Here is a 22,153-nt window from a genome sequence, read left to right as displayed (position 1 = left end):
TTTAACTATTTCTTTATATATATTTTTCAAAAACGAATAGTGTGTTGATAACAAATATGTATATATATATATATATATATTACTAAGAAACTATTTCTCTCTTTTATTTATATCACATGTTAAGAAACACAAGGAATTAAATTAAGATAGAAATACTACGTTATACTACCTACGTTACGCAATACAAATGACAAATGTATTACGAAATGACTTCTGCACGCTGTTTTAACAACGTAAAATACGATGCTGCTGTGCTTAAAACCTGTAACAAAAAGAAAAAAAGAAAAAAAAAAAACTGACGAATTAACTTCGATATTCAACACCATCCACTTTTGTTTGTTCATCAAATTTCTTTTCTTTTCGTTCGTTTGGACCGTATATTATAAACTTTTATTTACTACAACTATATTATTTGTTAAATTACAGATGTAACAGACCGAAATTAAAATTTTTATTACTTACACTGGTATACGTTTCGAGGGACACCATGAAGAATCCTTTCCCGGTCAAGCAACAAGGTACGCTGGACCTCATGATGACCAGGATCAAATCTTTTCGTATCATCCTTCCACTTGTGGTCATTGATAACAATGGCCAAGGCCCCCCGTATGCCGCTGTTGCTACGTTCACACTTTTCCGTATGATACAGTCGCAGCTGTAGCTGAACATCAGTAATTGGCACAGACATCCCAATATGTGGAAGCTGAAGATTAAACGTGTTTTGACATCTCCATTCGCCTTTGAGAAGTAATATTATAATAATTAATATCTCTTTTATCCATTGAAAATTAATATGAATGAACTAAATAAAATAATTAATTAATTAATTACTAACCAAAAGTATTTGATATCCGTCGAGGCAAATTAGTAAGCTGAACATCAAAACTTGTTCTAGGACAATCAAATTGAATACCTGTTCAAGTTTTCTGCAATACGCTATAAGGGCTTGGTGTTGGCGAATACACTTCTTAAAAATGGCATAACATTTACTTGCAAGGTAGGACGAGTCCACGGTTAATTTCTCCCTTTTCTCTTCCTTCTCTTTATTCATCGAATCTATTATGTTTGAAATTCTATGTTGCAGCACTTGAAATTGTCCAGCCACGTGTAAATTCATAATGCACAAAAAATTGTCGAAACAGAAGTAACTCACCCCAATGTGGTACAAGGATAACGCCTGAATGAAAATTCTATTTTCTTATAATTTTTTGAAAAGTGTTATGAAATATCTATTATATTATTTCCAAAAAAAAATATGAAGAAAAATCTTAATTAATGTTGTGATTCTTATTTGATTTCGTAACGTAATGAGATAATAAACGGAGACGAAGTGACAATACCTGTAAAGTGTACGTAATTTCAAAATACGGAGTTACATTTAATGGTAAGTTAACCCACATGTTGAATGGAAGCATTCTGCTCGATTCGTTTTTTCCAATATTTTCTAAAATATAAATATATATGAAATATGAAAAAAATCACAGATTCTTTTTTTTTGTTCTCACCAGATAGAAGTGAAAACTGTTAAGAAAAAAATATATTTCTATATAAATCCGCTCACCAATAAGTGGACTAAAGATGTAAGAAGCGACGGTCGCCATTGTAAGAAACGTGAAGAAACAAATGAAGAAGGTGCACTTCCGCTTGCAACCGAACACCACTTCTCTCTCGTAGTCGTCGTAATTCCCGTGCAGAAAGTTCCTTTGCATGTACGAGATCAAATGAAAAAAGTCTTTTTTGTGAGTAAGCAGAATGAATATCTTCAACAAGGGCATAGTTAACGACAGGATATTCGAGGTAGAGAAGAGGCAAGCCTGAAATTGAATCGAGATTAAAATTATATTTGTATCGAGCGATTCAGCTCGTCACTTACGCTAAAATCACCCCACGAGTAATATATATTCATGCTTTGTATCCACAGAGCGAAAAGAATTGCGATCAAGCTGTAAATAATCGTGATGTTTCTTATCCGTTTCTCGTGCCGGTTGGTCGCCATCCATAATCCAATGATCTTCATAAAAATTGACGTCAAGTTGACAGATATGTCGCTTTCGAGAAAACTCATGCTCGTTTTCGTTAATAAACTGGCCGGTACGTTCGTACGTCGAACTATACCAGCGCGGAGTGCATATTGATTATCGAGGCGACCAGCCACTTTGATCTATTGGCATTCTCTGTTCATCGATCGTGTAATTTGTATTTATTTCATATTATTACCGGTCTTTTAATGGAAAGATGAAAAAGAGGAGAGGAGGCAAAGAGGATATATATATACGTTATTCTTCTTATTTAGTAAAAAATGAATTGTTATCGACGCGCTATGCATCATAATTCAGGAATTATAAAAACCCTCTGTGAAATCGTAGCGCTGTCGACAGCTGCGTCACTTTGATGGAGGAAATTGTAAATTCAGGAGATGACAATTTTTGTAATTTGCGGAAGATGAGGGGAAAAAGGTGGAGGGATATCTATCTGCAACGAAAGAATTTTTAGTGTTCACGAGACATTGATTTGTGACGTAATTCTACGGTCTTTCCTTGATCTGAACAGTGGAAAAAAAAAAAAAAAATGGTGAAATTGTAAACTAAGGTATCGATTCTTATCTCTCTTCAACAATATTTATTTTAACAATAATTATATAGTTTTAACTGGTAGATTTCTTAAACATTTTTCTCATTCGGTCAACTGATTGAAAATTTGTGTTACTAATTACGTTTCGTCTGCGCTTCCTATATTGTTTCGCAACAGTGTGAAATACGATGCTGCGGTACTCAAAACCTGTAACAAAGTTAATCAATCTCAACATTTAAAATGATTATCACTATCAGATAGATTCTCCTTTCTCTCGACTTTTGTTTATGAAAATTTCTTAAATTACAGATGAATCTGACGATTGAAAATTATTACACTGGTGTATGTTTCGAGAGAGACGATGAAGAATTTTCCTGTCAAGCAACAAGGTATGCTGGATCTCATAATGACCACTATCAAATCTTTTCGCATCATTTTTCCATTTGTAGTCATTGGTAGCAACGTCCAAGGCCCCCCATACGCTGCTGTAGCCACGTTCACGCTTTCTCGTATAATGCAATCGCAGCTGTAGCTGAACATCAGTAATTGGCACAGACATGCTAATACGTGCAAACTGAAGATTAAACGTGTTTTGATATCCCCATCTGCCTATGGAAAATAATTTATATCTCACTTTTCTTTGATATTTCGAATAAAATTAAAGATACAAAGATCAAATTTCGTTCCATTGTTTCATTTTCGTTATTCGAATGATGAAAAGTCAAGGATGATTATTAAAATTATCTAAAAATTATGAATCATAACACTACCATGAGTATTTGATATCCATCGAGGCAAATTAGTAAGCTGAACATCAAAACTTGCTCTAGGACAATCAAATTGAATACCGCTTCAAGTTTTCTGCAATACGTTATAAGGGTTTGATGTTGGCGGATACACTTCTTAAAGGTGGTGTAACATTTACTTGAAAAATACGACGAGTCCACAATTAATTTCTCCCTTTTCTCTTCCGTTTTAATTATCAAATCTGCTATGTTGGAAATTCTGTATTGCAACACTTTAAATTGTCCAGCCACGTGCAAATTCATAATGCACAGAAAGTTGTCGAAACAAAAGTAACTCACCCCGATTTGATATAGGGATAAAGTCTGTATAAAAATTCGAAACTTCTTTTTTTTACAATTTTTGAAAAATATTATAAAATATCGATATTTAATAAAATACTTAATTAAATATCGGTTTATTAATTATTCTGTCTGTATTAGGGAAACGAAATGGCAATACCTGTAATGTGAACGTAATTTCAAAATATGGAGTCATACTTAGTGGTAGGTTAACCCACATGTTGAATGGAAGCACTCTGTCCGACTCGTTTTTTCCAATATTTGCTGAAATGAAAATATAGATAAAAAAAAAAAAATGACGTTATAAACCGTGATTGCAAATCTTTTGTACTTTATTCTTAATAATTAGAATTATTTTAAGTTGTATTCACAAATATTATTAACACGTTCCTCACGGGGCCCAAATGTCGAAAACGGAACTAGCTTTAATATTTTTATTTTGTATATTTTAAAATAGTATACTTTTATATATCAGTTTTCATTAACTGCCTGTAACACCGATTCTAAATTAGTTGTTTTCAATGCCTCTTCTTCCACTTCTTTACTTCTTACTTCGTCCGGGGTTTCAGGGATTTTCAAAAAGTCAATCTTAAATATTCTGGTTTGAATATAAATTGGTCTCTAACTGGCTGTTCAACTTCAACCCTTCTACGTTACCACATGCATATAATTTTAGATTTAAAACTGTAAAAAAATGCAAAGTGGTAACGGATCATACTTGTCCCTCTTTTCTATTGTTCTTAAATTTCTAATTCTGTGATTCCAATGTATATTTTGTATTTATATTTCAGAGCTTACTCCATTAAATTTCTTTTAAAATTCCGTTATCCTACATTTTATTATTATGCATACATTTAAATTAATAAATATATGTATTTACATTAATGAATATATATATATATATATAACTTGATTGGTAACCTTTTTAAATACGAGTGCCAAGGATATTTTATTAAAATCTTATTTTTCTTGAACAAGAAGATATTTGGGGACGAACGTGTTAATTATAAAAAGTTTATCTATAATCACTCGGCAATAATAAGTTAAATAAATTTACACTCTTCAACGAGGGCAAAAAGATTATACTTGTTTCACTTAATCGGCTCACCAACGATTGGACTAGCGATGTAAGAAACAATAGTCGCCATTGTAAAAAACGTGAAGAAACAAATGAAGAAGGTGCACTTCCGCTTGCAACCGAACACCACTTCTCTCTCATAATCGTCGTAATTCCCGCGCAGAAAATTCCTTTGCATGTACACGATCAAACGGAAAAATTCTTCCTTGTGACTGAGCAGAATGAATATCTTCAACAACGGCAAAATCAACGAAAGCGTGTTCGAGGTGGAGAAGATGCAAGCCTGGTGAACAAGTCGAACAACACGAACAACAACCAAAATTAAAATTATTTGTATCGAGGAATCGGCTCGTTACTCACGCTCAAATTGCCCCACGAGTAGTATATATCCATAGTTTGTATCCACAGAGCGAAAAGAATGGCGACCACGTTGTACGTGATCATGGCGTTTCTCATCCGTTGCTCGTACTGATTGGCCGCCATCCACAATCCAACGAGCTTCATAAAAATTGACGTCAGCCTGACAGATATGTCGCTTTCGAGAAAACCCATGTCGTTTTCACCAATAAAACTGGCCGGCGCGCTCGTGCATCGAGCTATACCGGAGTGCAGAACGCGTATATTGATTATCGAGGCGACCAGCCTCGACTTTGATCTATTGGCATTCATCGATCGTGTAATTTGTATTTTATTTCATATTATTACCGTTCGTATTATTACCGGTCGTTTAATGGGAAGATGAAAAAGAGGTGGAAAGGAAAGGAAGGGAGGAAGTAAGAGGATATAGTATGGCGATAAGTTATTCCTCATTTAGTGAAAAATGGATCGTGTCGATGCGTTATGCATGAATCGGGGATTCATGCGAAACCCTCCCCGTGAAATCGTTTCTTGCCTCTTTGATGGAAGGAAAAATTAAAGAGATAATTTGTAGATGGTATAGGTTATAGGATATCGTCTATAACGATATAGAATTTTTAAACGTGCCATTTAGGATTAGCCGTTTCTTATGTAATTCGTCGCAAGTGAGTGTATATATATATATATATATATTTCTTTCTTTTTTTGTTTTTTATAAAAATCGTACATCATATATCCTCGAACAACGCCGAAAACAAGTTTTAATTTCGTAATTACAAACGAAGATAACAATTTTTATCTTTTTTTTCCATTTTAAGAATCGCTTTGTATGTACAATTTTAACTGAGCGAATTGAAAATTCGTGTTCATTGATCGTTCTTATCATTTTCTACGTTATTTCGCAACAGTGTAAAGTAGGACACCGCGGTACTCAGGATCTGCGAGACAATTAATGAAAATGGTATTATCAATTCGCCAATTGTAAACGTCACAACTTACCGTGGTATAGGTTTCCAAAGACACGGGGAAAAATCCGTTCGCCGTGAGACAACAAACGCGTCTCGAACGCTCCATCACCATTATCAGATCTTTTCGAATCATCCTCCCAAATTTGTCCATCGGCAAAATCGTCCACAGTGCCGAGTACGCCTCTACTGCGACGTTGTCGCTTTGCTCTATCACACCGTCGCAGCTGTACGTGAACATGAACAGCAGAGACATGGCGCCGATCAGAAGAAAGATGAAAATGGAACGTCTCGCGGAGGGAGCGTTAGCCTGAGAGAGAAATAAATGTGCATTTATTTTCCAATCCATCTCGCGAATATAATTACGTCTCTAACGATATTTCTTCACGCGCTTATTAAAATAAAATTTGCTTCGTTTCATTCCATTTCAAAATAATTGTGAACATACAATTTTCATTTTAATACTTCTATCGAATTAAACGAACCAGCAACACTTGATAGCAAAACAGGCAGATCAACACGCTGAATAATATCACTTGGCCGAGTATAATCATCGTGTACACGTTTTCAAGCTTGGTGTAAAAGTTGATCAGGGCCTGATGGTATCGAACGTGCTCCTTAAATTTCTCGTAACAGGTGTGCACGCGCTTCGCCAGCCCAGATTCCGCACCTTTCTCGCATATTTCTGTGTCGCACAGTTTCGTAAATCTGTAGCCGAGTATGCGAAATTGGCCGGTCAAATGGATGGCCATGATGCAGAAAACGTTGTCGAAGCAAAAGTAACAGATCCCTATGCAATACAATGTTACTATCTGTGGAAAGAAATAAAAAAAAAAAAAAAAAAAAAATGAATGTTTCAGTTTCGAACCGATATTAATATATACGACGATTTTTAATAAGTAAATAATTCATTTTAATCTCCTTTGTATTTTCAAGCAAATGTTAAGACGTTTATCGCGTGATCAAAGTGTTTAAGAAAATTTAAAATACCTGGATAAGGAACGATAACTCGTAATAAGGGGTCTGCGAAAGTGGCAAATTCAGCCACATATTAAATGGAAGTATTCTTTCGGATTCGTTGTTTCCAATACGAGCTGAAACAAATACGATCCTATATATTCTTGCGTTCAAATATTTTCACGCAATATCTCGAACGAACGAGAATATTAGAACGTTTCGAAACGAACGGAAAAGGATGAAAATTGAAGGAATTGCAAGCAATTTTTCTTTGCCTGTACAGAAATGATCCAAAATTCTACAAGCAAACTAGTAAAATATTTTAAAAGTACCTGTAAACGGTGTCGTTAGATACGATAGTATAGCGCATATACCGATAAAAGTGACGGAGGAAACGAAAAAGGCGCAAGTCTTTTTGCAACTGTTCAAAATCTCCTTCTCGCGAGAATCGTAGTTGACGTTCCAGAAATATTGTTGCATGTGCACGATCAGATTAATAAATTCACCTTTATGCACCACTATGACGCATATTTTCAGTAAGATCATCATCACGCTCGTGTAGTTGGTGAGGGCGTAAAGAATGTCCTGGAATGAAATGTAACAGAAAATCGAGACAAACGAAACAACTGTGTTAAAATAAGTTCCGAACTGCGCATCTTCCCTTCTCCAAAACCAATTTCATACACGCTTACTGTAACTGTGTCAGTGATTTCATTACAAATATAATACCACCCGTACGCCATTGTAAATCCAAGTGAAGTACAAATCTCTGCTGGTGATCACGGTGGAGAAGAAGGTGCACCAAACCGTGTAGGCGAGCATCCCCTTTCTTCGACGTTCATCCGTGGAGTCGTCAGCTATCCACAGCCCTATGCTCTTCAAGAAAAATGATGACAAATTCACGGATATATCCAATTCTTTTTCCATTTTCCACCAAACTGTCGGCCAAACCTTGCCACACAAACAGTAATAACAGGATTATCGATCCTTTGTCCCTCGCTTTTCTTTCTCGCGAAACGAACTGATTGCCACCTTTCAAGAGGATTGATTGCACGATTGATGGATTTCCTTTGCATTATTCACACGCGTATCACGTTGGATTAAACGCTTGGTGAACTCTACGATCTTTCGAACTGTGTATAGTCGAATGGTGAACATCGTTCGAAGAATATGGAACGTTATTGGTGAAGTATAGTATTATGATTTTGTTACAAAGGATGGAGAGAAGAGGTGAAAAAGAGGTAAATAAGCATTGGATAATTATGAATGAGTCGGTGCGAGTGAATAATGGTAAGAGTTTAAGTAAGAATAATTATTACAATCCTGTTAATTATTAATTGTTAATAATCTGTAATGAAAATATTATCGCTCGTACATTTAACGTAATGCAATATATTCACAATTTTTTTAAAACACTACTGATACTTTTTCTCTAATACCTTATAGTCGATACAACAAAAAAATTTACAAATATGCCTCGTTTGCCTTCTCCACGTTGTTTCTTAATAGCGTGAAATATGATACCGCGGTACTCAAAATCTGCAAAACGTGAAGAATTCACTTAAATATCATTAGTACAATTACTTAATCCATAAACAACGAAAAAAAAAAAAAAAACAAAGAAAAATTAAAAGATCCGCTTTTTGAAATTTTGAATCAGATCTCGAAAAAACTCGAAAAACTCTGAAGACGAACAACAATTTTCCTTCCTTTTCTAAATTTTTAACAAATTCCGATAATTCTTAAGCCACTTAACTCATTATTTTCTTCTTGCAAGAGATTAAATTTAACATTTAAATTATTGTTATTTAATTATTTCGAGAACACGAAATCGTTTCAACACTTGCCTCGTTAAGCATTATAATTACTACTCACCGTAGTGTACGTTTCCAAAGACACGGGGAAAAATCCATTCGCGGTCAGACAGCAAACGCGTCTCGAACGCTCCATCACCATTATCAGATCTTTTCGAAGCATTCTCCCAAATTTGTTCATTGGCATAATCGTCCACATCATTGCGTATGCTCCTACAGCGACGTTATCACTGTGCTCTATCACGCCGTTGCAGCTGAACGTGAACATGAACAGCAGAGACATGGCCCCGATCAGAAGAAAGATGAAAATGGCACGTCTCGCGGAAGGAGCGTTAGCCTGAGAGAGAGAGAGAGAACAATACTCGAAAATTATGCAAATATTTTATTTTGCGTGAAATGGAGAGAGTAATATAATATTAGAAGCTTCCACGGTATAATTTCCTTTCTTCTATACAATATATATAATACGTATTTATTTATTAAAGAAAACTTTTTCAATATTTTAATTTTTTTTTTTTTTACTTTTAAATTTTACAACAACACGTGAAATACTAACCAATAATATTTGATAACCAAAGAGGCAGATCAACACGCTAAACACCAACACTTGTCCAAGTATAATCATCGTGTACACGTTCTCAATTTTCTCGCAATAATCGATCAACGTCTGATGGTATCGAACGTACGCTTTAAATCTCTCGTAAAATCTCTGCGCTTGCACGAACAGCGTTGATCCCGTGTCTTTCTCGGATATTTGATCCTCCACGTTGCACAATTTCGCGAATCTGTATCGAAGTATTTGGAACTGGCCAGCCAGGTGTACGGTCATAATGCAGAAAATATTATCGAAGCAAAAATACGATATTCCGATGAAGTAGAAGGTCATTATCTGTTGGAAAGCGAGAATTTGTCTCTTTTCTTGTAATTAAAAGTTAGAAATTATAGTTGGAATTATTAATCAAAGCTAATTGTTTAAAGGAAAAGAAATTTAAAAAATTTACCTGGTAAACGAACATTATTTCGTAGTAAGGCGATTCCGATAATGGTAATTTTAACCACATGTTAAATGGAAGCATTCTTTCGGAATTATTGCTCACAGTTTGCACTGAAAACCGTATAATTTATTTTATTCTACATTTTTCCTTCTATTTGCTCTTTACAAAATATCATAGGTAAATTTCAAAGATTTCTGCTTGATGATATTTCAACTTACCAATGAGCGGTGTGGCCAGGTAGGACAGTATAGCACATATGCCAATCGTTGTGACCAAGGAGACGAAGAAAGCGCAAGTTCTTTTGCAATTTTCAAAAATTTCCTTCTCGCGAAAGTCATAGTAGTTGTCGTTCCAGAAATTTTCTTGCATGTACACGATCAGATTGATAAATTCCTCTTTGCGTATTACTATCATGCATATCTTCACCGTTATCATCATCATGCTTAAAGCATTGGTGACAACGTAGAGAATGTCCTGGGAACACAAGTGAGCGCAGCACACAGTTGAATGAAACGATACATTTTCTCGTAAAATCGAGAAAATTGTCTTATTTGTTCTACTTTTCAATAATGTTATCGTCAAATCATATACCCACTCCATCGTAAAACCACGTGAAATACACGTCTCTGCCAATTACAACCGAGCTAAGCATAATGCACCAGATCGTGTAAACAAGTATCACTTTTCTTCGACGTTCGTACGCAGGATCGTCCGATATCCACAGACCGATGTTCTTTAAGAAAAAGGCTGCCAAGTTCACCGACACGTCCGGTTCAACCTGCATGCTGACCCTCAACCTCGATCTTCTATTAAAACGCGTGTCTCCGCTACGAGACTTTCTCATAATAATAATAATAACAGGTGTCGCTTTGACGCGTCAATTTTTCGTCTTTCATCCCATGCAAGTAACGATGATGGAAAGGTAATTGCCACCTTTCGATTCGAAAATAGAGGCAGAGTGAACAGATCGATCGATAAACTTCGATTGTTGATGGACGTTTGTTTGCATTATTTAGGGGGGGATGGATTTATGCGTGGATGCTTTGAATACAGTTCGAAAACGTAGTTGTTGTGAGTTAAAACATTGTTCAGGGTGAAATTACAATGTTTTATTGTTGTAAAAGGAATTAAATTTATAGGTAATTAAATTTATTTGCTTCTTTGTTTTATGAGCAGAGAATGAATTATATTGGTGTGTGTGTGTGTGTAATAATTAGATATAAAATAATTCGTAAATAGTAAGCCTATATGAATTAGGAAATTTAAAAAGGTTTTTTTTATCTAACATCAGATCAGTTATAAAACGTAGAATATTATTTTTAACCAACGTACTCAACGTTTTTTATTTCGTTCCATTTTTTTCTCTCTAAAAGATAAATATATTGAATTGAATTTGAAAAATATATTTTTTCAAAATTTACGACTTTGTCTCGAAGTTGTGTTTAAGTTGATTGATTTCTCAACAATGTAAAGTACGATACCGAGGTACTCAGAATCTGTAAAGGATAAATAGACAATTTAGATTTTTTCGTATAATTTTTATATTATTTTCCTAATTAAATCTGATATAATAATAATAACTTTTGCATCAGAATGTTTCGTAGACATAATTATTACTTACTAACTCGTTGGATAATTTTTACACGTTTATTATTCACGAATATTTCTTCGAATTTATTATATTACAAGGATCGACGTTTCATAATCATGTATCTCTACAAATCATATAAAAATTTTATTTATTACTATAATATATGGTTTGAATAATTTTTGTTCCAAATGTTTACTTACTTTAGAAATTTTTTAAATATTTTGCACAATTTTTGAAATTTTCTTCTTGCAAAATTAAATCACATTAGATATTGCTACTTTGATGATGATAAAAAATTGTTCTACTTTCCTCTCCTTTGAGGGATTGATTTGCGATACATGCGTACTGCAATAATTTCTTTTCATATTTTTTCAATGACATAAACCATGAAACTGCAACACTCAAGATCTACACTCAAGATTGTGACGATTTCTTATATTTTTTTTAATGAAGAAATTCTTAAAGTATTTGAAATCCTTAAAATTTCAAATTATCATTTTTAAATACAAAAGTTCAAGCTTTATGTAAGGAATATGTGTTTTGATAGTAAAAAGCAATATTTTTCAAACTAATTAAATAAAATTTATATAACAAGTACTCGAAAAACAAGAATAATAAAATTAATAAAATTAATGCTTTGTAAAATACAACAATTAATATTATTATATCAGATATCAGTAAATTATATGTAAATATTCTTCACATCACATTAAAATATATTATTTTATTAAAAAACGTACTTAAAAACAGAAAGAAAATAATTTAAAAGACAATCGAAAAAAATAAAATATTATCGAAAGTCGAAATCATGATTCCTTTAGAATCATGATTCTAAATTTGTCATTATTCAAAACTACCACACTAGTTAGAAATCTAGTTGATATAGATAAATAAGTTTAATATTCGCATTTTATCTTCTGTTTATGGATTTTTTTTTCAAGATCTTTAATTTTAAGGATATACCTCAATAAAGAGAAAAATTACTTACCCCAGTGTACGTCTCCAACGAGACGGGGAAAAATCCACAAGCGGTGAGGCAACACGGTGATCTAGATCTCATGATGACGAACATAAGATCTTTTCGTAATAATTTTCCATATTTATCCATGGGCAAATACGACCACAAGCTGTTGTAAACGGCGTTGGCCACGTTCGTACTGTCACGTATCAAGCAATCGCAACTATACGTGAACATGAGTAGTTGACACATGCAACCCATTAAATGAAATGTGAAGATAACACGTTTCGCACGAGAAGTATCTTCCTATAGAAATTGCATTACGGATACCTATCATTATTAGGTAATGTTAATATTTTTAATGTTTAAATTAAATCAAAAATTAAAAATAATAATCGTCAAAAGAGTCGGTTTTTGAGACGATATGGGAAAAAGATCGATAATAATATGGATGAATCGGGCAGATTTTACTAACCATTAGTACCAAATATCCGTCAAGGCAAATTAACAAGCTGAAAAGCAACACTTGTGCCAATACGATTACACTGAATACGTCCTCCAATTTTTTGCAATATTCGATGAGCGCTTGATGCTGTTGAACGCAAGTTTTAAACGATTTATACTCGTACATACAGTACGATGATTTCGAAACTTTATGATAATTGTTGCCACCATTTTTCCCGCATATATTTTCAAATCTATATCGCAAAATGCGAAACTGACCAGCGGTGTACAGATTTATTACGAATAGAAGATTGTCGAAGCAGTGGTAACATATGCCAACATTATATGCACTCAGAACCTATGGAAATATAAAGTATGACATATTCTATTACTATATTGCGGATTTTCATGTAAATGCGCGTTTCTTTATCTTAAATATCTTATCTGAAATAATTTCGAAGATAATAATATTTGGTCAACGAATCGAAGATTATTATAGAAGCGCGAAATCTTACTCTTTGATTCCCAAAATATCTTATAAAGCGAAAATAATTTTTAATCGCACATCTCTAAACTCTATTAAACTCTGTTAAAATTAGAAAAAGTTTGAACCGTTATAACTCTAAAGATAGTGATCTTCGATCGACGAATCGAGAATCGTTAGAAGCGCAGAATCTTGCTCTTTAAAATGCTTTTTGATTTATCTCGATACGATTTCCGGTTCCCAAGATATCGCGGTGTAAAGAAGAGGTTAGTTTTCGATGATTTACGTTGAATTATCGCTACCTTAGAAATTCGATTAAAATTAGAAAAACTTTAAATCGTTATAACTTCACAAACAATAGTCCTAGATCGATGATCGAAAAATCATTAGAAGCGCAGAATCTTCCACTTTAAAATGCTTTTTGATTTGTCCCGATACGATTTCCCGTTCCCGAGATATCATCGTGTAAATAAAAGAGTAATTTTAATCGTTTACTACCTTTTTTCTTGCCTCTTACTCGGCTCTCTCGCTCGCACCTATCTCTCTCAAACTTCGAGCAAGCGATAAACGCAATTCCTGGAAAAGTATAGCACGCATTTCCAGGAAAAATATGTATACCATTGTGCAACCAAGCCCATTCATAATCTCTGCACTGTTTTAAGCGGAAAATTTAAGTTCTCGTATCTCGGCAACGCAATGAGATATCGAAATGAATCAAAAAGTATGATTTCAATGATACGATTTCTTCTATTTCTTGGTGGAAATAATATTTAATTTCCTCTTTTTTGTTACGTGACAACAAGTTTCATATCTGATTTTACGTGAATGTAATAATATAAAATAGTAATAGTAATTTGGCATGCATATCAATTGAATAGATTTTCTTTAATTTAACGAAGGATTTTTATCTATCTAGTTAAAACTTTTTAATAAGAATTCAATGAGAATTTATTTACTACCTGTATCGTATATATTATTTCGTAATAGGGCGACAGTGATAGTGATCGATCGAACCACATATTAAACGGATGTATTCTGTCCGATTCATTTTTTCCATTATTTACTAGAAAATATATTAACAGATTATTTTTTCCTTTTCATTCGTTCGTTTTTAAATTACGATAGAATTTTATTACACAGAAAAAAAAATTCATCGTTATTTTAAATTTTAACATTAACAATTCTAGGATAAAATTTCGTATTATTGTGCAAATTAGTCTCACCAAAAACTGGTGTTATTAAGAAACACACAACTGTTCCTTGAGCGAAGAATGTGAATGAACAGACGAGAAAAGAACAAAGGCGTTTATAGTCATCTATGATCTTTTTCTCGTGCGTATCGTAATTCGTTTCGTGCCAAAAATTCGTTTTCGCGTAATTAACTACGTTAAGCAGTTCCTCGTTATTTATGTACAAGATAAAAATCTTCACCAAAACTAAAAGGAGAGTTATAACGTTGCATCCAGCGAAAATAGAATCCTGCAATCGAAAAATCATCTTTAAAGTTATTATTTGTTACTCGAAATTTATATCTATAATTATTAATAAATCGGAAGAAACGTAGAATAATTAATCGTTAAATAAGAAATTTATCGAGACCCATATTTTCATTATTTTTAAGAAGAAACAAAATTGTCTAACAAAATTTTATTTTTAAAAAGACACAATCATGACGCGTATGAAAAAATAATAAAATTAAAAGTATATGAAATGTAATTTTTTTAAAAAAATTTAGTTTAAATATTGGATAAGAGTTTACTTTATAAAAAGAATAATTTGCAAAATTATCAATTAAGATTACGAAACAAAAAATAATAACTACTCACCTCGAAATCTCCCCAAACGAAGTACAAATCCCTTGCCTCGATTGTGATGGCTATGAACACGAAGAAGATCGTGATACACATGGCAACGTTCCTCCAACGTTTCTCCACGTAATTATTCGCCACCCAAAATCCAACGATTTTCATGTAAAAGGCGGTGACGACGATCGATACATTTCTAACTTTCCTCGCGCTCATTCTTGAAACGAATCCTCAAACTTCTCCTCTCGATCTTCGAACTCCTCCTAGAGTTCTTCGATTGCTCGTCATCCATACCAAGTTGTGATTGATCGCCACTCCTCTTGCACTCTATTTTGTGGACAACTGATTATTTTCAACGTCATTGTAATTGACGCCCTCTTACTGCGCGAAGAGAAGAAAGAGAGTGTCAGACGGATGAATTATTCACGATCCTCGAGGGGAAGGGTGCAAGCATGACGACGATGCATCTGCGACAGTTTAGTATATTCGTTCGAAGAATATAGCGCGCATATAATTCGACAGTACACGACAAATCGTTTTTAATATTTTTTCTTAATGTTCCTGAGATTGTATCTTACGATCAGTGTCAGATATTCATCGATTCTAATATTTCGACACGATTTATTTACAGTTTAAGGCGTGTTCCAGAAATTATTGTTAAGAATACAGGGTGATGGGAGTGCAACAATTATACTTTTTGAAGAACACGTTGCATTTTCCAATCTCAAGTGAAGAAACAGTTTGTAAGTGGCACAATCTCTCAGTCTAGAATTCTAGAAATTTTTCTTGAATGCTGCTCAATCAAGGGATTTGAACCTTTAGAACATCGTTCAATGATAACTTTCATAAACTTTCATATTAACTCTTGCAATACATAGGTGACGATATATAGATTTCTTCTTATGTTTCTCTAAAAAATAAACTAAATTCGAAATTTATCATAGGAAAATAATGATTTAGAAACATGAGATTTAAATATTGTAATAATATTGAAGGGAGATTCTGTGAAACAAAAAGATAAGAAGAATGGAATATTTCATAATTATTGAACAATTTTTCTATTTGATTTGCAAAACACAATCATTATATCATGTTTTTATATCTATATCTTTATCACATTTGCATGCATGCATTCTACGATCGGCAATCTCAATTGGCAAAGGATTGCCTCATTAAAGTGAAGTACGACATCGCGGTACTCAGCACCTGTAATAAAAGACATGTCATCTAATTTTAATATTTTCGAAGTTAAACGTTTAATAAAAAGGATATTAATTGTATTTAATTGGAAATCATCATTTCCAATGTTACTTTTCTTTTCTTTTTTTTCTTTGATCGATAATCGAATTACGAATCACTAACCGTGGTACAAGTTTCCAGGGAGACGGGGAAGAATCTGCTTGCTGTCAAACAGCAGGGCTTCCTCGATCTTATTATAACCATTTTCAGGTCTCTTCTCAGTGTTCTCCCCGTCCTGTTCATTGGCAGGCATATCCAAGGGCCGGAGTACACCGCGCTCCCGACATTCGTACTTTCTTGTATCAGAGAGTCGCAGCTGTACGTGAACAGCAACAATTGGCACAGGCTGCCCGTTATGTGGAACACGAAAATGAGCCGCCTTGTTGGAGGTGAATTTGCCTGTTTAATGCAGATACAAATTAAATATGATTTTACAATTTTACACCATTAATTTCCAATTTTCAAATCATGATTATCTTATAAGAACGTATCAGATAATAATTGTTAATTACAGAAATTTAAAACTAAGTAACGAAACTATAAAAATAACGAGTGAAATGTATTTTTCTTTGTTTCAGTGGTATATACCTGTTTCTGCCTATAATTTTAATAATTTTTCTTAATACAGGAAAGAAGAAATAAATGGCAAATAACGAGTTAAAGAAAAGAGATACGCACCATAAGTACCTGGAAACCGACCAGACACATCAACAAGCTAAACACGAGTATGTGGCCAAGCACAATGATCGTGAATATATCGTTCAGCCTTTGGCAATAAGTGATTCGATCCTGATGCTGCTTCACGCACAACTTGAACGTAGCGTAACAATTTTCAATGCAACTTGACCACCGACTCGTATCCCTGTTGTCAAATGCCCGCCCTCCTGTGTCCCACCCGCTACTACCAAGACTCGATAATCTGTGCTGCAAGATACGAAACTGCGTGGCCGCGTGCAGATTCATCAGGCACAACAGGTTGTCGAAGCAGATGTAACATACACCGACGTGATACAGAGAAAGTACCTGGAGACAAGAAATTTCATCACATTTCATAAAAATCTTTCGTTGAATCTTTCCATGGATAATTTAATTCAAAGAATAACACATAAAGGAACTAAATGACTCGACGAACGATTTATTGAGAAGAATTTAGAAAAAGATCGATTCCTTTATTTATTTTCCGATTCAGATGTTATTGGGATTTCTTTTCAATTCGTTACTCGCTCGTTTTATTAGAAATTTACGTATGTACCTGAAGCACGAATAATATTTCATAGTACGGTGATACGGATAGCTTAGGTAGGTCAACCCACATATTAAATGGAAGAACTCTATCTGAATGGTTTCTTCCGATATTTTCTAAAAAAATGCAAACACGCGATTCTGTGTATTAATCATCTCATCACTGGTTAAATTCTAAGCTACTATCTACTCTCTTTTTTTTTGTAATTTATAAAATATCGAGCAATTACCTCTCTCTTTTTTTCACTTCAATTTTTTCTATTCCACGAATATTTAATCGCAAGCGTAATAAATATTCGGATCTCGTTTAAAGATGTTGTTATTTGGAACAATTTGAGAAGAAACTCACCTACGATAGGCGTTAACACGTAGCTGACGATCGTTCCTTGGGCGCACACGTTGATCAAAGTGATGCACAACATGCAAATTCTCTTGCATTTTTCTACCAATAACAGCTCGTTATACGTATAATTGGTGTGCCAAAAGTGTTCGTGCGTGTACACGAGAAGATCGATGAACTCTTTTCTATGCACAAACAGGACGAACAACTTTAACAACACCATGATCAGGCACAGAATGTTGCAAGCTGTATAAGCGCAGTTCTTAAAAAATAATATCGACATCGTATATTTTCTCTTCTCCAAAAAGATTCGATCAAAATCAATAATTAAATCCACCGAAAATTTTAAATCTGTATTCTTATAATTGCTTTCTCGCTCTAGGTCAGAATCGTCAGCCTAGAATTATCGTAAGTTTCGAGATAAAAATTACTTACACCGAAGTTTGGCCACGAGTAATAAAAATCCCTGAACTGGACCCAAACACCGAACAAAATCGCGACCACCGTGTATATCAAGGTTAAATGGCGTCTGCGTTGTTCCTCCTTGCTTTCGGCCAACCAAAGGCCGACGATTTTCATTAAAAATGCCGTCATCAACAAGGCGAAATCTTTGCCACGCGACGACGAGTCTCTCGCGACACCAACAACTCTCGTCTCTTTCGAAACTTCCCCCATTTTTCTTTTCTTTTCCTTTCCTTCCTCGAGAAGGTGTTACTTCGTAATGCGAGGCATCGCCCATTGACATTGACAAGTATCCATTGCATTGTTCTCTCTCTTTCTTTTTTTTTTAATCTCAGGGATAGGACGTGCATAATTGAACGCGAACGACAGACGCGTGACACCGACTTGGAGACCAGTCGATGCGACGAGTGACGTGTGAACGTACACCACGCGATTGGAATTGTATCGATTTTTAGTTTTTAATAACAGTAGTCGGATACTGGAATTTTTATTTATATCGTGAACGTTATACTTCGTACCGTTCGTTTCGAATTAATTTGTGAATCGAGAGAAGAAGTCTATCTGAAAAATTTCGAAGAAATTGTTTTGAGAAAAGGATTGAAATTTTAAAAAATTTTAAGCTTGGTAAAAAATGAATCTTTCATTGATTTCTCTCTTTCTCTCTTACTGTTTTATTCAATGTTAATGGATATAAAGAACCTGTTAAATCAAGCATCATTTCTAGTAATTAATTTAATGGAAAATTTTATTAATAGTTATTCATAAAGAAATATATTCGTGTGGTATGGTGAATTATTTATCCTTGGATGATTCCCTCATCAGGGTGAAATACGACAATGTGGAACTCATAAGCTGCAACAAGAATTTGACGAGTCATTTTAATTTATTATCTTTTACGAAAAAATTTACGTTTCTTATGTACATATGCACGTATATAATATTGAAATAATGGAATATTGAAATAAAAAATTTTAAATAAACTCGAAGGAAAATTAATACGTAAAATATTATTAATTTACTGGAATATAAATAAATTACTGATAATAATTTGCGTAATAAAATTAAACACTTTGGAAAAAAATATAATATTCGCAGGAAATCGAAGGGGTGGCGTACCGCGGTGGACGTCTCCAAGGACACAGGAAAGAAGCCACCAGCGGACAGATAGCACGGCCGCATGGACTTCATTATCATCACCTTCACGTCCTCCCGCAGCATTCGTCCGGCCTCGTCCATTGGCAGCACGGTCCACCACCCCGAATACGTGGCCAACCCGATATTCGAACTCTCCTCTATCAATCCGCCACAGATATACGTGAAGAAGATTATGTGGATAAAGCTGCCGACCATGTGGAAAAAGAAAATGAGGCGCATCGAAACCGGTACGTTTGCCTGTGTGTGAACAGCACGCAACAATCATCATATTTAACGCGAATAAATCGAGGCATAAAACATTTGCGATCGAATTTAAGCAATTTACGAGACGACGAAAATTCAAAATTAAATTATAATAATTTCATTATTAAAAATTACTCGCACTTGCCAGAAATATCTCGTACGTGTCGAAGCACATTAGCAAGCTGAAAACCACAACATGGCCGAAGATCGGTAACGTGTAGACGTACTCGAGCTTGTCGCAGAATTCGATCAACGATTGATGCTGTCGTACGCACTCTTTCAACGCCTCGTAACACTTGCCCGCGTAATTGATTTTAACCGATCCCTCGTCGATTATCGACCACAGCTTCGACAATCTGTGCTGGAGTATACGAAATTGGCAGACCACGTGCATGTTCAACACGCATAAGAAGTTGTCGTTGCACGTGTAAGCGATACCGATTTGTTGCACTGTAAGCAACTAAATATCAAAGGCGTTTAAACACCTTTCTTTTCCTAGCTTTTAAAGCGTGTATAATCGTGGACTAAAATTATTTTTAGTCGAACGATTGTTCCTCGATGAATGAAAAATACGATATCACCGTATATTTAAAAGTTACTTTGAAAAGTGATACCTGGACGACGAACATTATCTCGTAATATGGCGTCTCGCTTAATGGCAAGTCGATCCACATTTTGAACGGAAGTACCCTGTCTGACTTGTTTCTCCCGATGTTCGCTGAAAAACGCAGAGGCACGAATTTTTCTATTCGATGAACGATAATTTTCACCCGTGTCTTTCAAAAATTCAATCGAACTTTATAACATTTGTTTAACACGTTCGTGTGTCAGTGTGATTCGGTCGAGTCGAAATTTCGTATATTTTGTAATAAATTTTTAATATAAATTTGGGGTATACTTATATAGTTTTTATTCTCAATGTCTCTACTCCGTTTCAACCGTTCAGAGACTTTCCAAAAGTCAATCTTAAATATTCTGAGTGATATAGTTTGAATATAAATTTGCCTCTAGTTCCTATAATTTTACATTTACTAATGTATAAAATATAATATAATTACATTCTAGGGACTTTTGTTGCTTGATTGGTACAACCAATCTTAAGTACAAATTAAATACAAGCGCAAACGGTTAAAATCTTATTTTTCTTGAACAAGAAGACCCAAACATGGCGACGAACGTGTTAAAGTAATTATTATAAACGATACCCTTTTATTAATATTTTTAATTTCTTATCATCGAATTATTGACGATTAATCTTCAATACTAACTAAATATTGAATGTATTTGTTCACTTACCACAGATCGGCGTGATTATATAGAAAGTCAAAGAGGCCTGCGTGAACGAGAACACGGTCAAGGTCCACAACGTGCAAAATTTCCGGCACTTCGTGAAAAGCATGCTCTCGTGACGATCGTAGTCGAAGTGCCAGAAATTCTGCCGGGCGAGTAAAATTAAATTCTTGAATTCCGTTCTACGAACGAACAATATCAAACACTTGAACATCGCCAGCACGATGCACAATGTATTGCAAGTCAAGAAGATGCAATGCTGAAAAGAAATTATCATTCGCGTTCTTTCTTCGATCCAACACTCTCTATAAACTAAAATAGAACCACCGTTGTCGAGGATTAAAGGAAACGAGGACAAGAAAAGGTCGAGAAATCGTTTCATCATTCGTTGCTTTTCTGCAATTCTTAATTCCCTTTCAATACGTACGCTTAAATCGTCCCAACTGTGATAAATGTCACCGATATTCAGATACAAGCCGTAGATCTGGATGACGAAGGTGTACGCCATAGCGATCCTCCTTCGACGTTTCTCACCGTCGTTCGCAGTCATCCATACACCAGTGAGTTTCAACAGAAACTGCGACACATCGATGGAAACATCCGAGTACGGTGTCGCTTGCATAATAACGACGATTCCTTCTCTTCTTCCTTTCTTCTTCTTTTCCACCCTTTCCCTCGAATCTCTTTTTCCTTTTCTTTTCTTTTTTTTTTTTTTTTTTTTTCAAGTCACGCGACAGATTCGACACGAATTCAAAAAGTTGCGGGCGAATTGTGGGATTCGAGTTGACACCGCTTTGATGTGACGAGACACTCCATCATTAGATTAGGTGGTGAAATGAATAGGTGCCAGGGGAGGAAGATGCGGGAACGTTTCATCGATTTGTGACATGCATGATTCAAAGGTAGGCGTCGCGCGATTGTCACACCTATCGTTTGCCGATACACCAGTTTGTTATCGATCGTTTCGAAAAGTACACTAGTCATTCTGCGAATGACTGCTTCGAGAGGTATATATGTATGTGTGTGCGTGTGTAATTCTGTCCGATCTCTGTGGAATCGTCGTGTAACGAGGTAAATG

General features: G+C 34.6%; 7 protein-coding genes and 1 long non-coding RNA gene across 18 annotated transcripts; 1 reads left to right on the top strand and 7 right to left on the bottom strand.

Annotated features, from left to right (window-relative positions):
• Nucleotides 1–6: 6 nt before the first annotated feature.
• On the bottom strand, nt 7–2,065 carry LOC147658657 (odorant receptor 10-like). 7 transcript variants are annotated; one of them, XM_086911148.1, is made up of 7 exons: nt 1,874–2,007; nt 1,562–1,814; nt 1,341–1,444; nt 1,154–1,190; nt 836–1,056; nt 463–703; nt 7–262 (listed from the first exon to the last, which is right to left on the bottom strand). In XM_086911148.1, the coding sequence occupies exons 1-7, from the start codon at nt 1,994–1,996 to the stop codon at nt 156–158; spliced, it is 1,086 nt and encodes a 361-aa protein (XP_086767274.1). In that variant the 5' UTR covers nt 1,997–2,007; the 3' UTR covers nt 7–155. The 7 variants fall into 7 exon arrangements, with proteins under 7 accessions (XP_086767274.1, XP_086767268.1, XP_086767278.1 ...); XM_086911142.1 differs by having other exon boundaries at nt 463–738; nt 836–913; nt 991–1,177; XM_086911152.1 differs by having other exon boundaries at nt 836–891; nt 991–1,177.
• Nucleotides 2,066–2,604: 539 nt separating this feature from the next.
• LOC100869310 (odorant receptor 10-like) lies at nt 2,605–5,463 on the bottom strand. Of its 3 annotated transcripts, none has more exons than XM_031918119.2 (6): nt 5,095–5,463; nt 4,765–5,017; nt 3,817–3,920; nt 3,342–3,680; nt 2,879–3,180; nt 2,605–2,778 (listed from the first exon to the last, which is right to left on the bottom strand). In XM_031918119.2, the coding sequence occupies exons 1-6, from the start codon at nt 5,401–5,403 to the stop codon at nt 2,772–2,774; spliced, it is 1,314 nt and encodes a 437-aa protein (XP_031773979.1). In that variant the 5' UTR covers nt 5,404–5,463; the 3' UTR covers nt 2,605–2,771. The 3 variants fall into 3 exon arrangements, with proteins under 3 accessions (XP_031773979.1, XP_031773980.1, XP_003696183.3); XM_031918120.2 differs by having other exon boundaries at nt 2,908–3,180; nt 4,765–4,963; nt 5,095–5,462; XM_003696135.4 differs by having other exon boundaries at nt 2,908–3,180; nt 5,095–5,461.
• Nucleotides 5,464–5,788: 325 nt separating this feature from the next.
• LOC105736095 (odorant receptor 13a-like) lies at nt 5,789–7,953 on the bottom strand. Its single transcript, XM_086911196.1, has 6 exons — nt 7,752–7,953; nt 7,346–7,598; nt 7,047–7,150; nt 6,542–6,868; nt 6,091–6,366; nt 5,789–6,029 (listed from the first exon to the last, which is right to left on the bottom strand). The coding sequence occupies exons 1-6, from the start codon at nt 7,938–7,940 to the stop codon at nt 5,958–5,960; spliced, it is 1,221 nt and encodes a 406-aa protein (XP_086767322.1). The 5' UTR covers nt 7,941–7,953; the 3' UTR covers nt 5,789–5,957.
• A 480-nt stretch (nt 7,954–8,433) lies between these two features.
• On the bottom strand, nt 8,434–10,843 carry LOC105736216 (odorant receptor 13a-like). Its single transcript, XM_012489904.3, has 6 exons — nt 10,418–10,843; nt 10,041–10,296; nt 9,829–9,932; nt 9,384–9,716; nt 8,889–9,164; nt 8,434–8,552 (listed from the first exon to the last, which is right to left on the bottom strand). Exons 1-6 carry the CDS (start codon nt 10,664–10,666, stop codon nt 8,478–8,480), a joined length of 1,293 nt encoding a protein of 430 aa, XP_012345358.2. The 5' UTR covers nt 10,667–10,843; the 3' UTR covers nt 8,434–8,477.
• A 182-nt stretch (nt 10,844–11,025) lies between these two features.
• On the bottom strand, nt 11,026–15,992 carry LOC105736096 (odorant receptor 13a). 2 transcript variants are annotated; one of them, XR_015292918.1, is made up of 8 exons: nt 15,126–15,992; nt 14,523–14,778; nt 14,259–14,362; nt 12,847–13,173; nt 12,402–12,677; nt 11,614–11,821; nt 11,444–11,537; nt 11,026–11,318 (listed from the first exon to the last, which is right to left on the bottom strand). XR_015292918.1 is itself a non-coding variant. In XM_012489444.3 (6 exons), the coding sequence occupies exons 1-6, from the start codon at nt 15,318–15,320 to the stop codon at nt 11,265–11,267; spliced, it is 1,212 nt and encodes a 403-aa protein (XP_012344898.1). In that variant the 5' UTR covers nt 15,321–15,992; the 3' UTR covers nt 11,030–11,264. The 2 variants fall into 2 exon arrangements, 1 of the variants encoding a protein (XP_012344898.1); XM_012489444.3 differs by lacking the exons at nt 11,444–11,537; nt 11,614–11,821 and having other exon boundaries at nt 11,030–11,318.
• Nucleotides 15,993–16,138: 146 nt separating this feature from the next.
• LOC105736219 (odorant receptor Or2) lies at nt 16,139–19,124 on the bottom strand. Its single transcript, XM_086911091.1, has 6 exons — nt 18,361–19,124; nt 17,935–18,187; nt 17,596–17,702; nt 17,022–17,366; nt 16,467–16,742; nt 16,139–16,310 (listed from the first exon to the last, which is right to left on the bottom strand). Exons 1-6 carry the CDS (start codon nt 18,598–18,600, stop codon nt 16,254–16,256), a joined length of 1,278 nt encoding a protein of 425 aa, XP_086767217.1. The 5' UTR covers nt 18,601–19,124; the 3' UTR covers nt 16,139–16,253.
• On the top strand, nt 16,598–19,596 carry LOC147658656 (uncharacterized). Its single transcript, XR_015293006.1, has 3 exons — nt 16,598–16,732; nt 16,972–17,068; nt 19,483–19,596. It is a non-coding gene; the product is annotated as an uncharacterized LOC147658656 (long non-coding RNA).
• LOC147658655 (odorant receptor 30a-like) lies at nt 19,115–22,141 on the bottom strand. 2 transcript variants are annotated; one of them, XM_012489911.3, is made up of 6 exons: nt 21,503–22,141; nt 21,082–21,334; nt 20,400–20,503; nt 19,931–20,245; nt 19,504–19,779; nt 19,115–19,239 (listed from the first exon to the last, which is right to left on the bottom strand). In XM_012489911.3, exons 1-6 carry the CDS (start codon nt 21,695–21,697, stop codon nt 19,180–19,182), a joined length of 1,203 nt encoding a protein of 400 aa, XP_012345365.3. In that variant the 5' UTR covers nt 21,698–22,141; the 3' UTR covers nt 19,115–19,179. The 2 variants fall into 2 exon arrangements, with proteins under 2 accessions (XP_012345365.3, XP_086767166.1); XM_086911040.1 differs by lacking the exon at nt 19,115–19,239 and having other exon boundaries at nt 19,252–19,779.
• Nucleotides 22,142–22,153: the final 12 nt, after the last annotated feature.

The sequence above is a fragment of the Apis florea genome, unplaced genomic scaffold (genome assembly GCF_048593485.1).
Source record: "Apis florea isolate Af1SG1 unplaced genomic scaffold, ASM4859348v1 contig_1789_pilon, whole genome shotgun sequence".
Lineage (NCBI taxonomy): Eukaryota > Metazoa > Arthropoda > Insecta > Hymenoptera > Apidae > Apis > Apis florea.
This window is presented reverse-complemented; position numbering and strand designations above follow the sequence as displayed.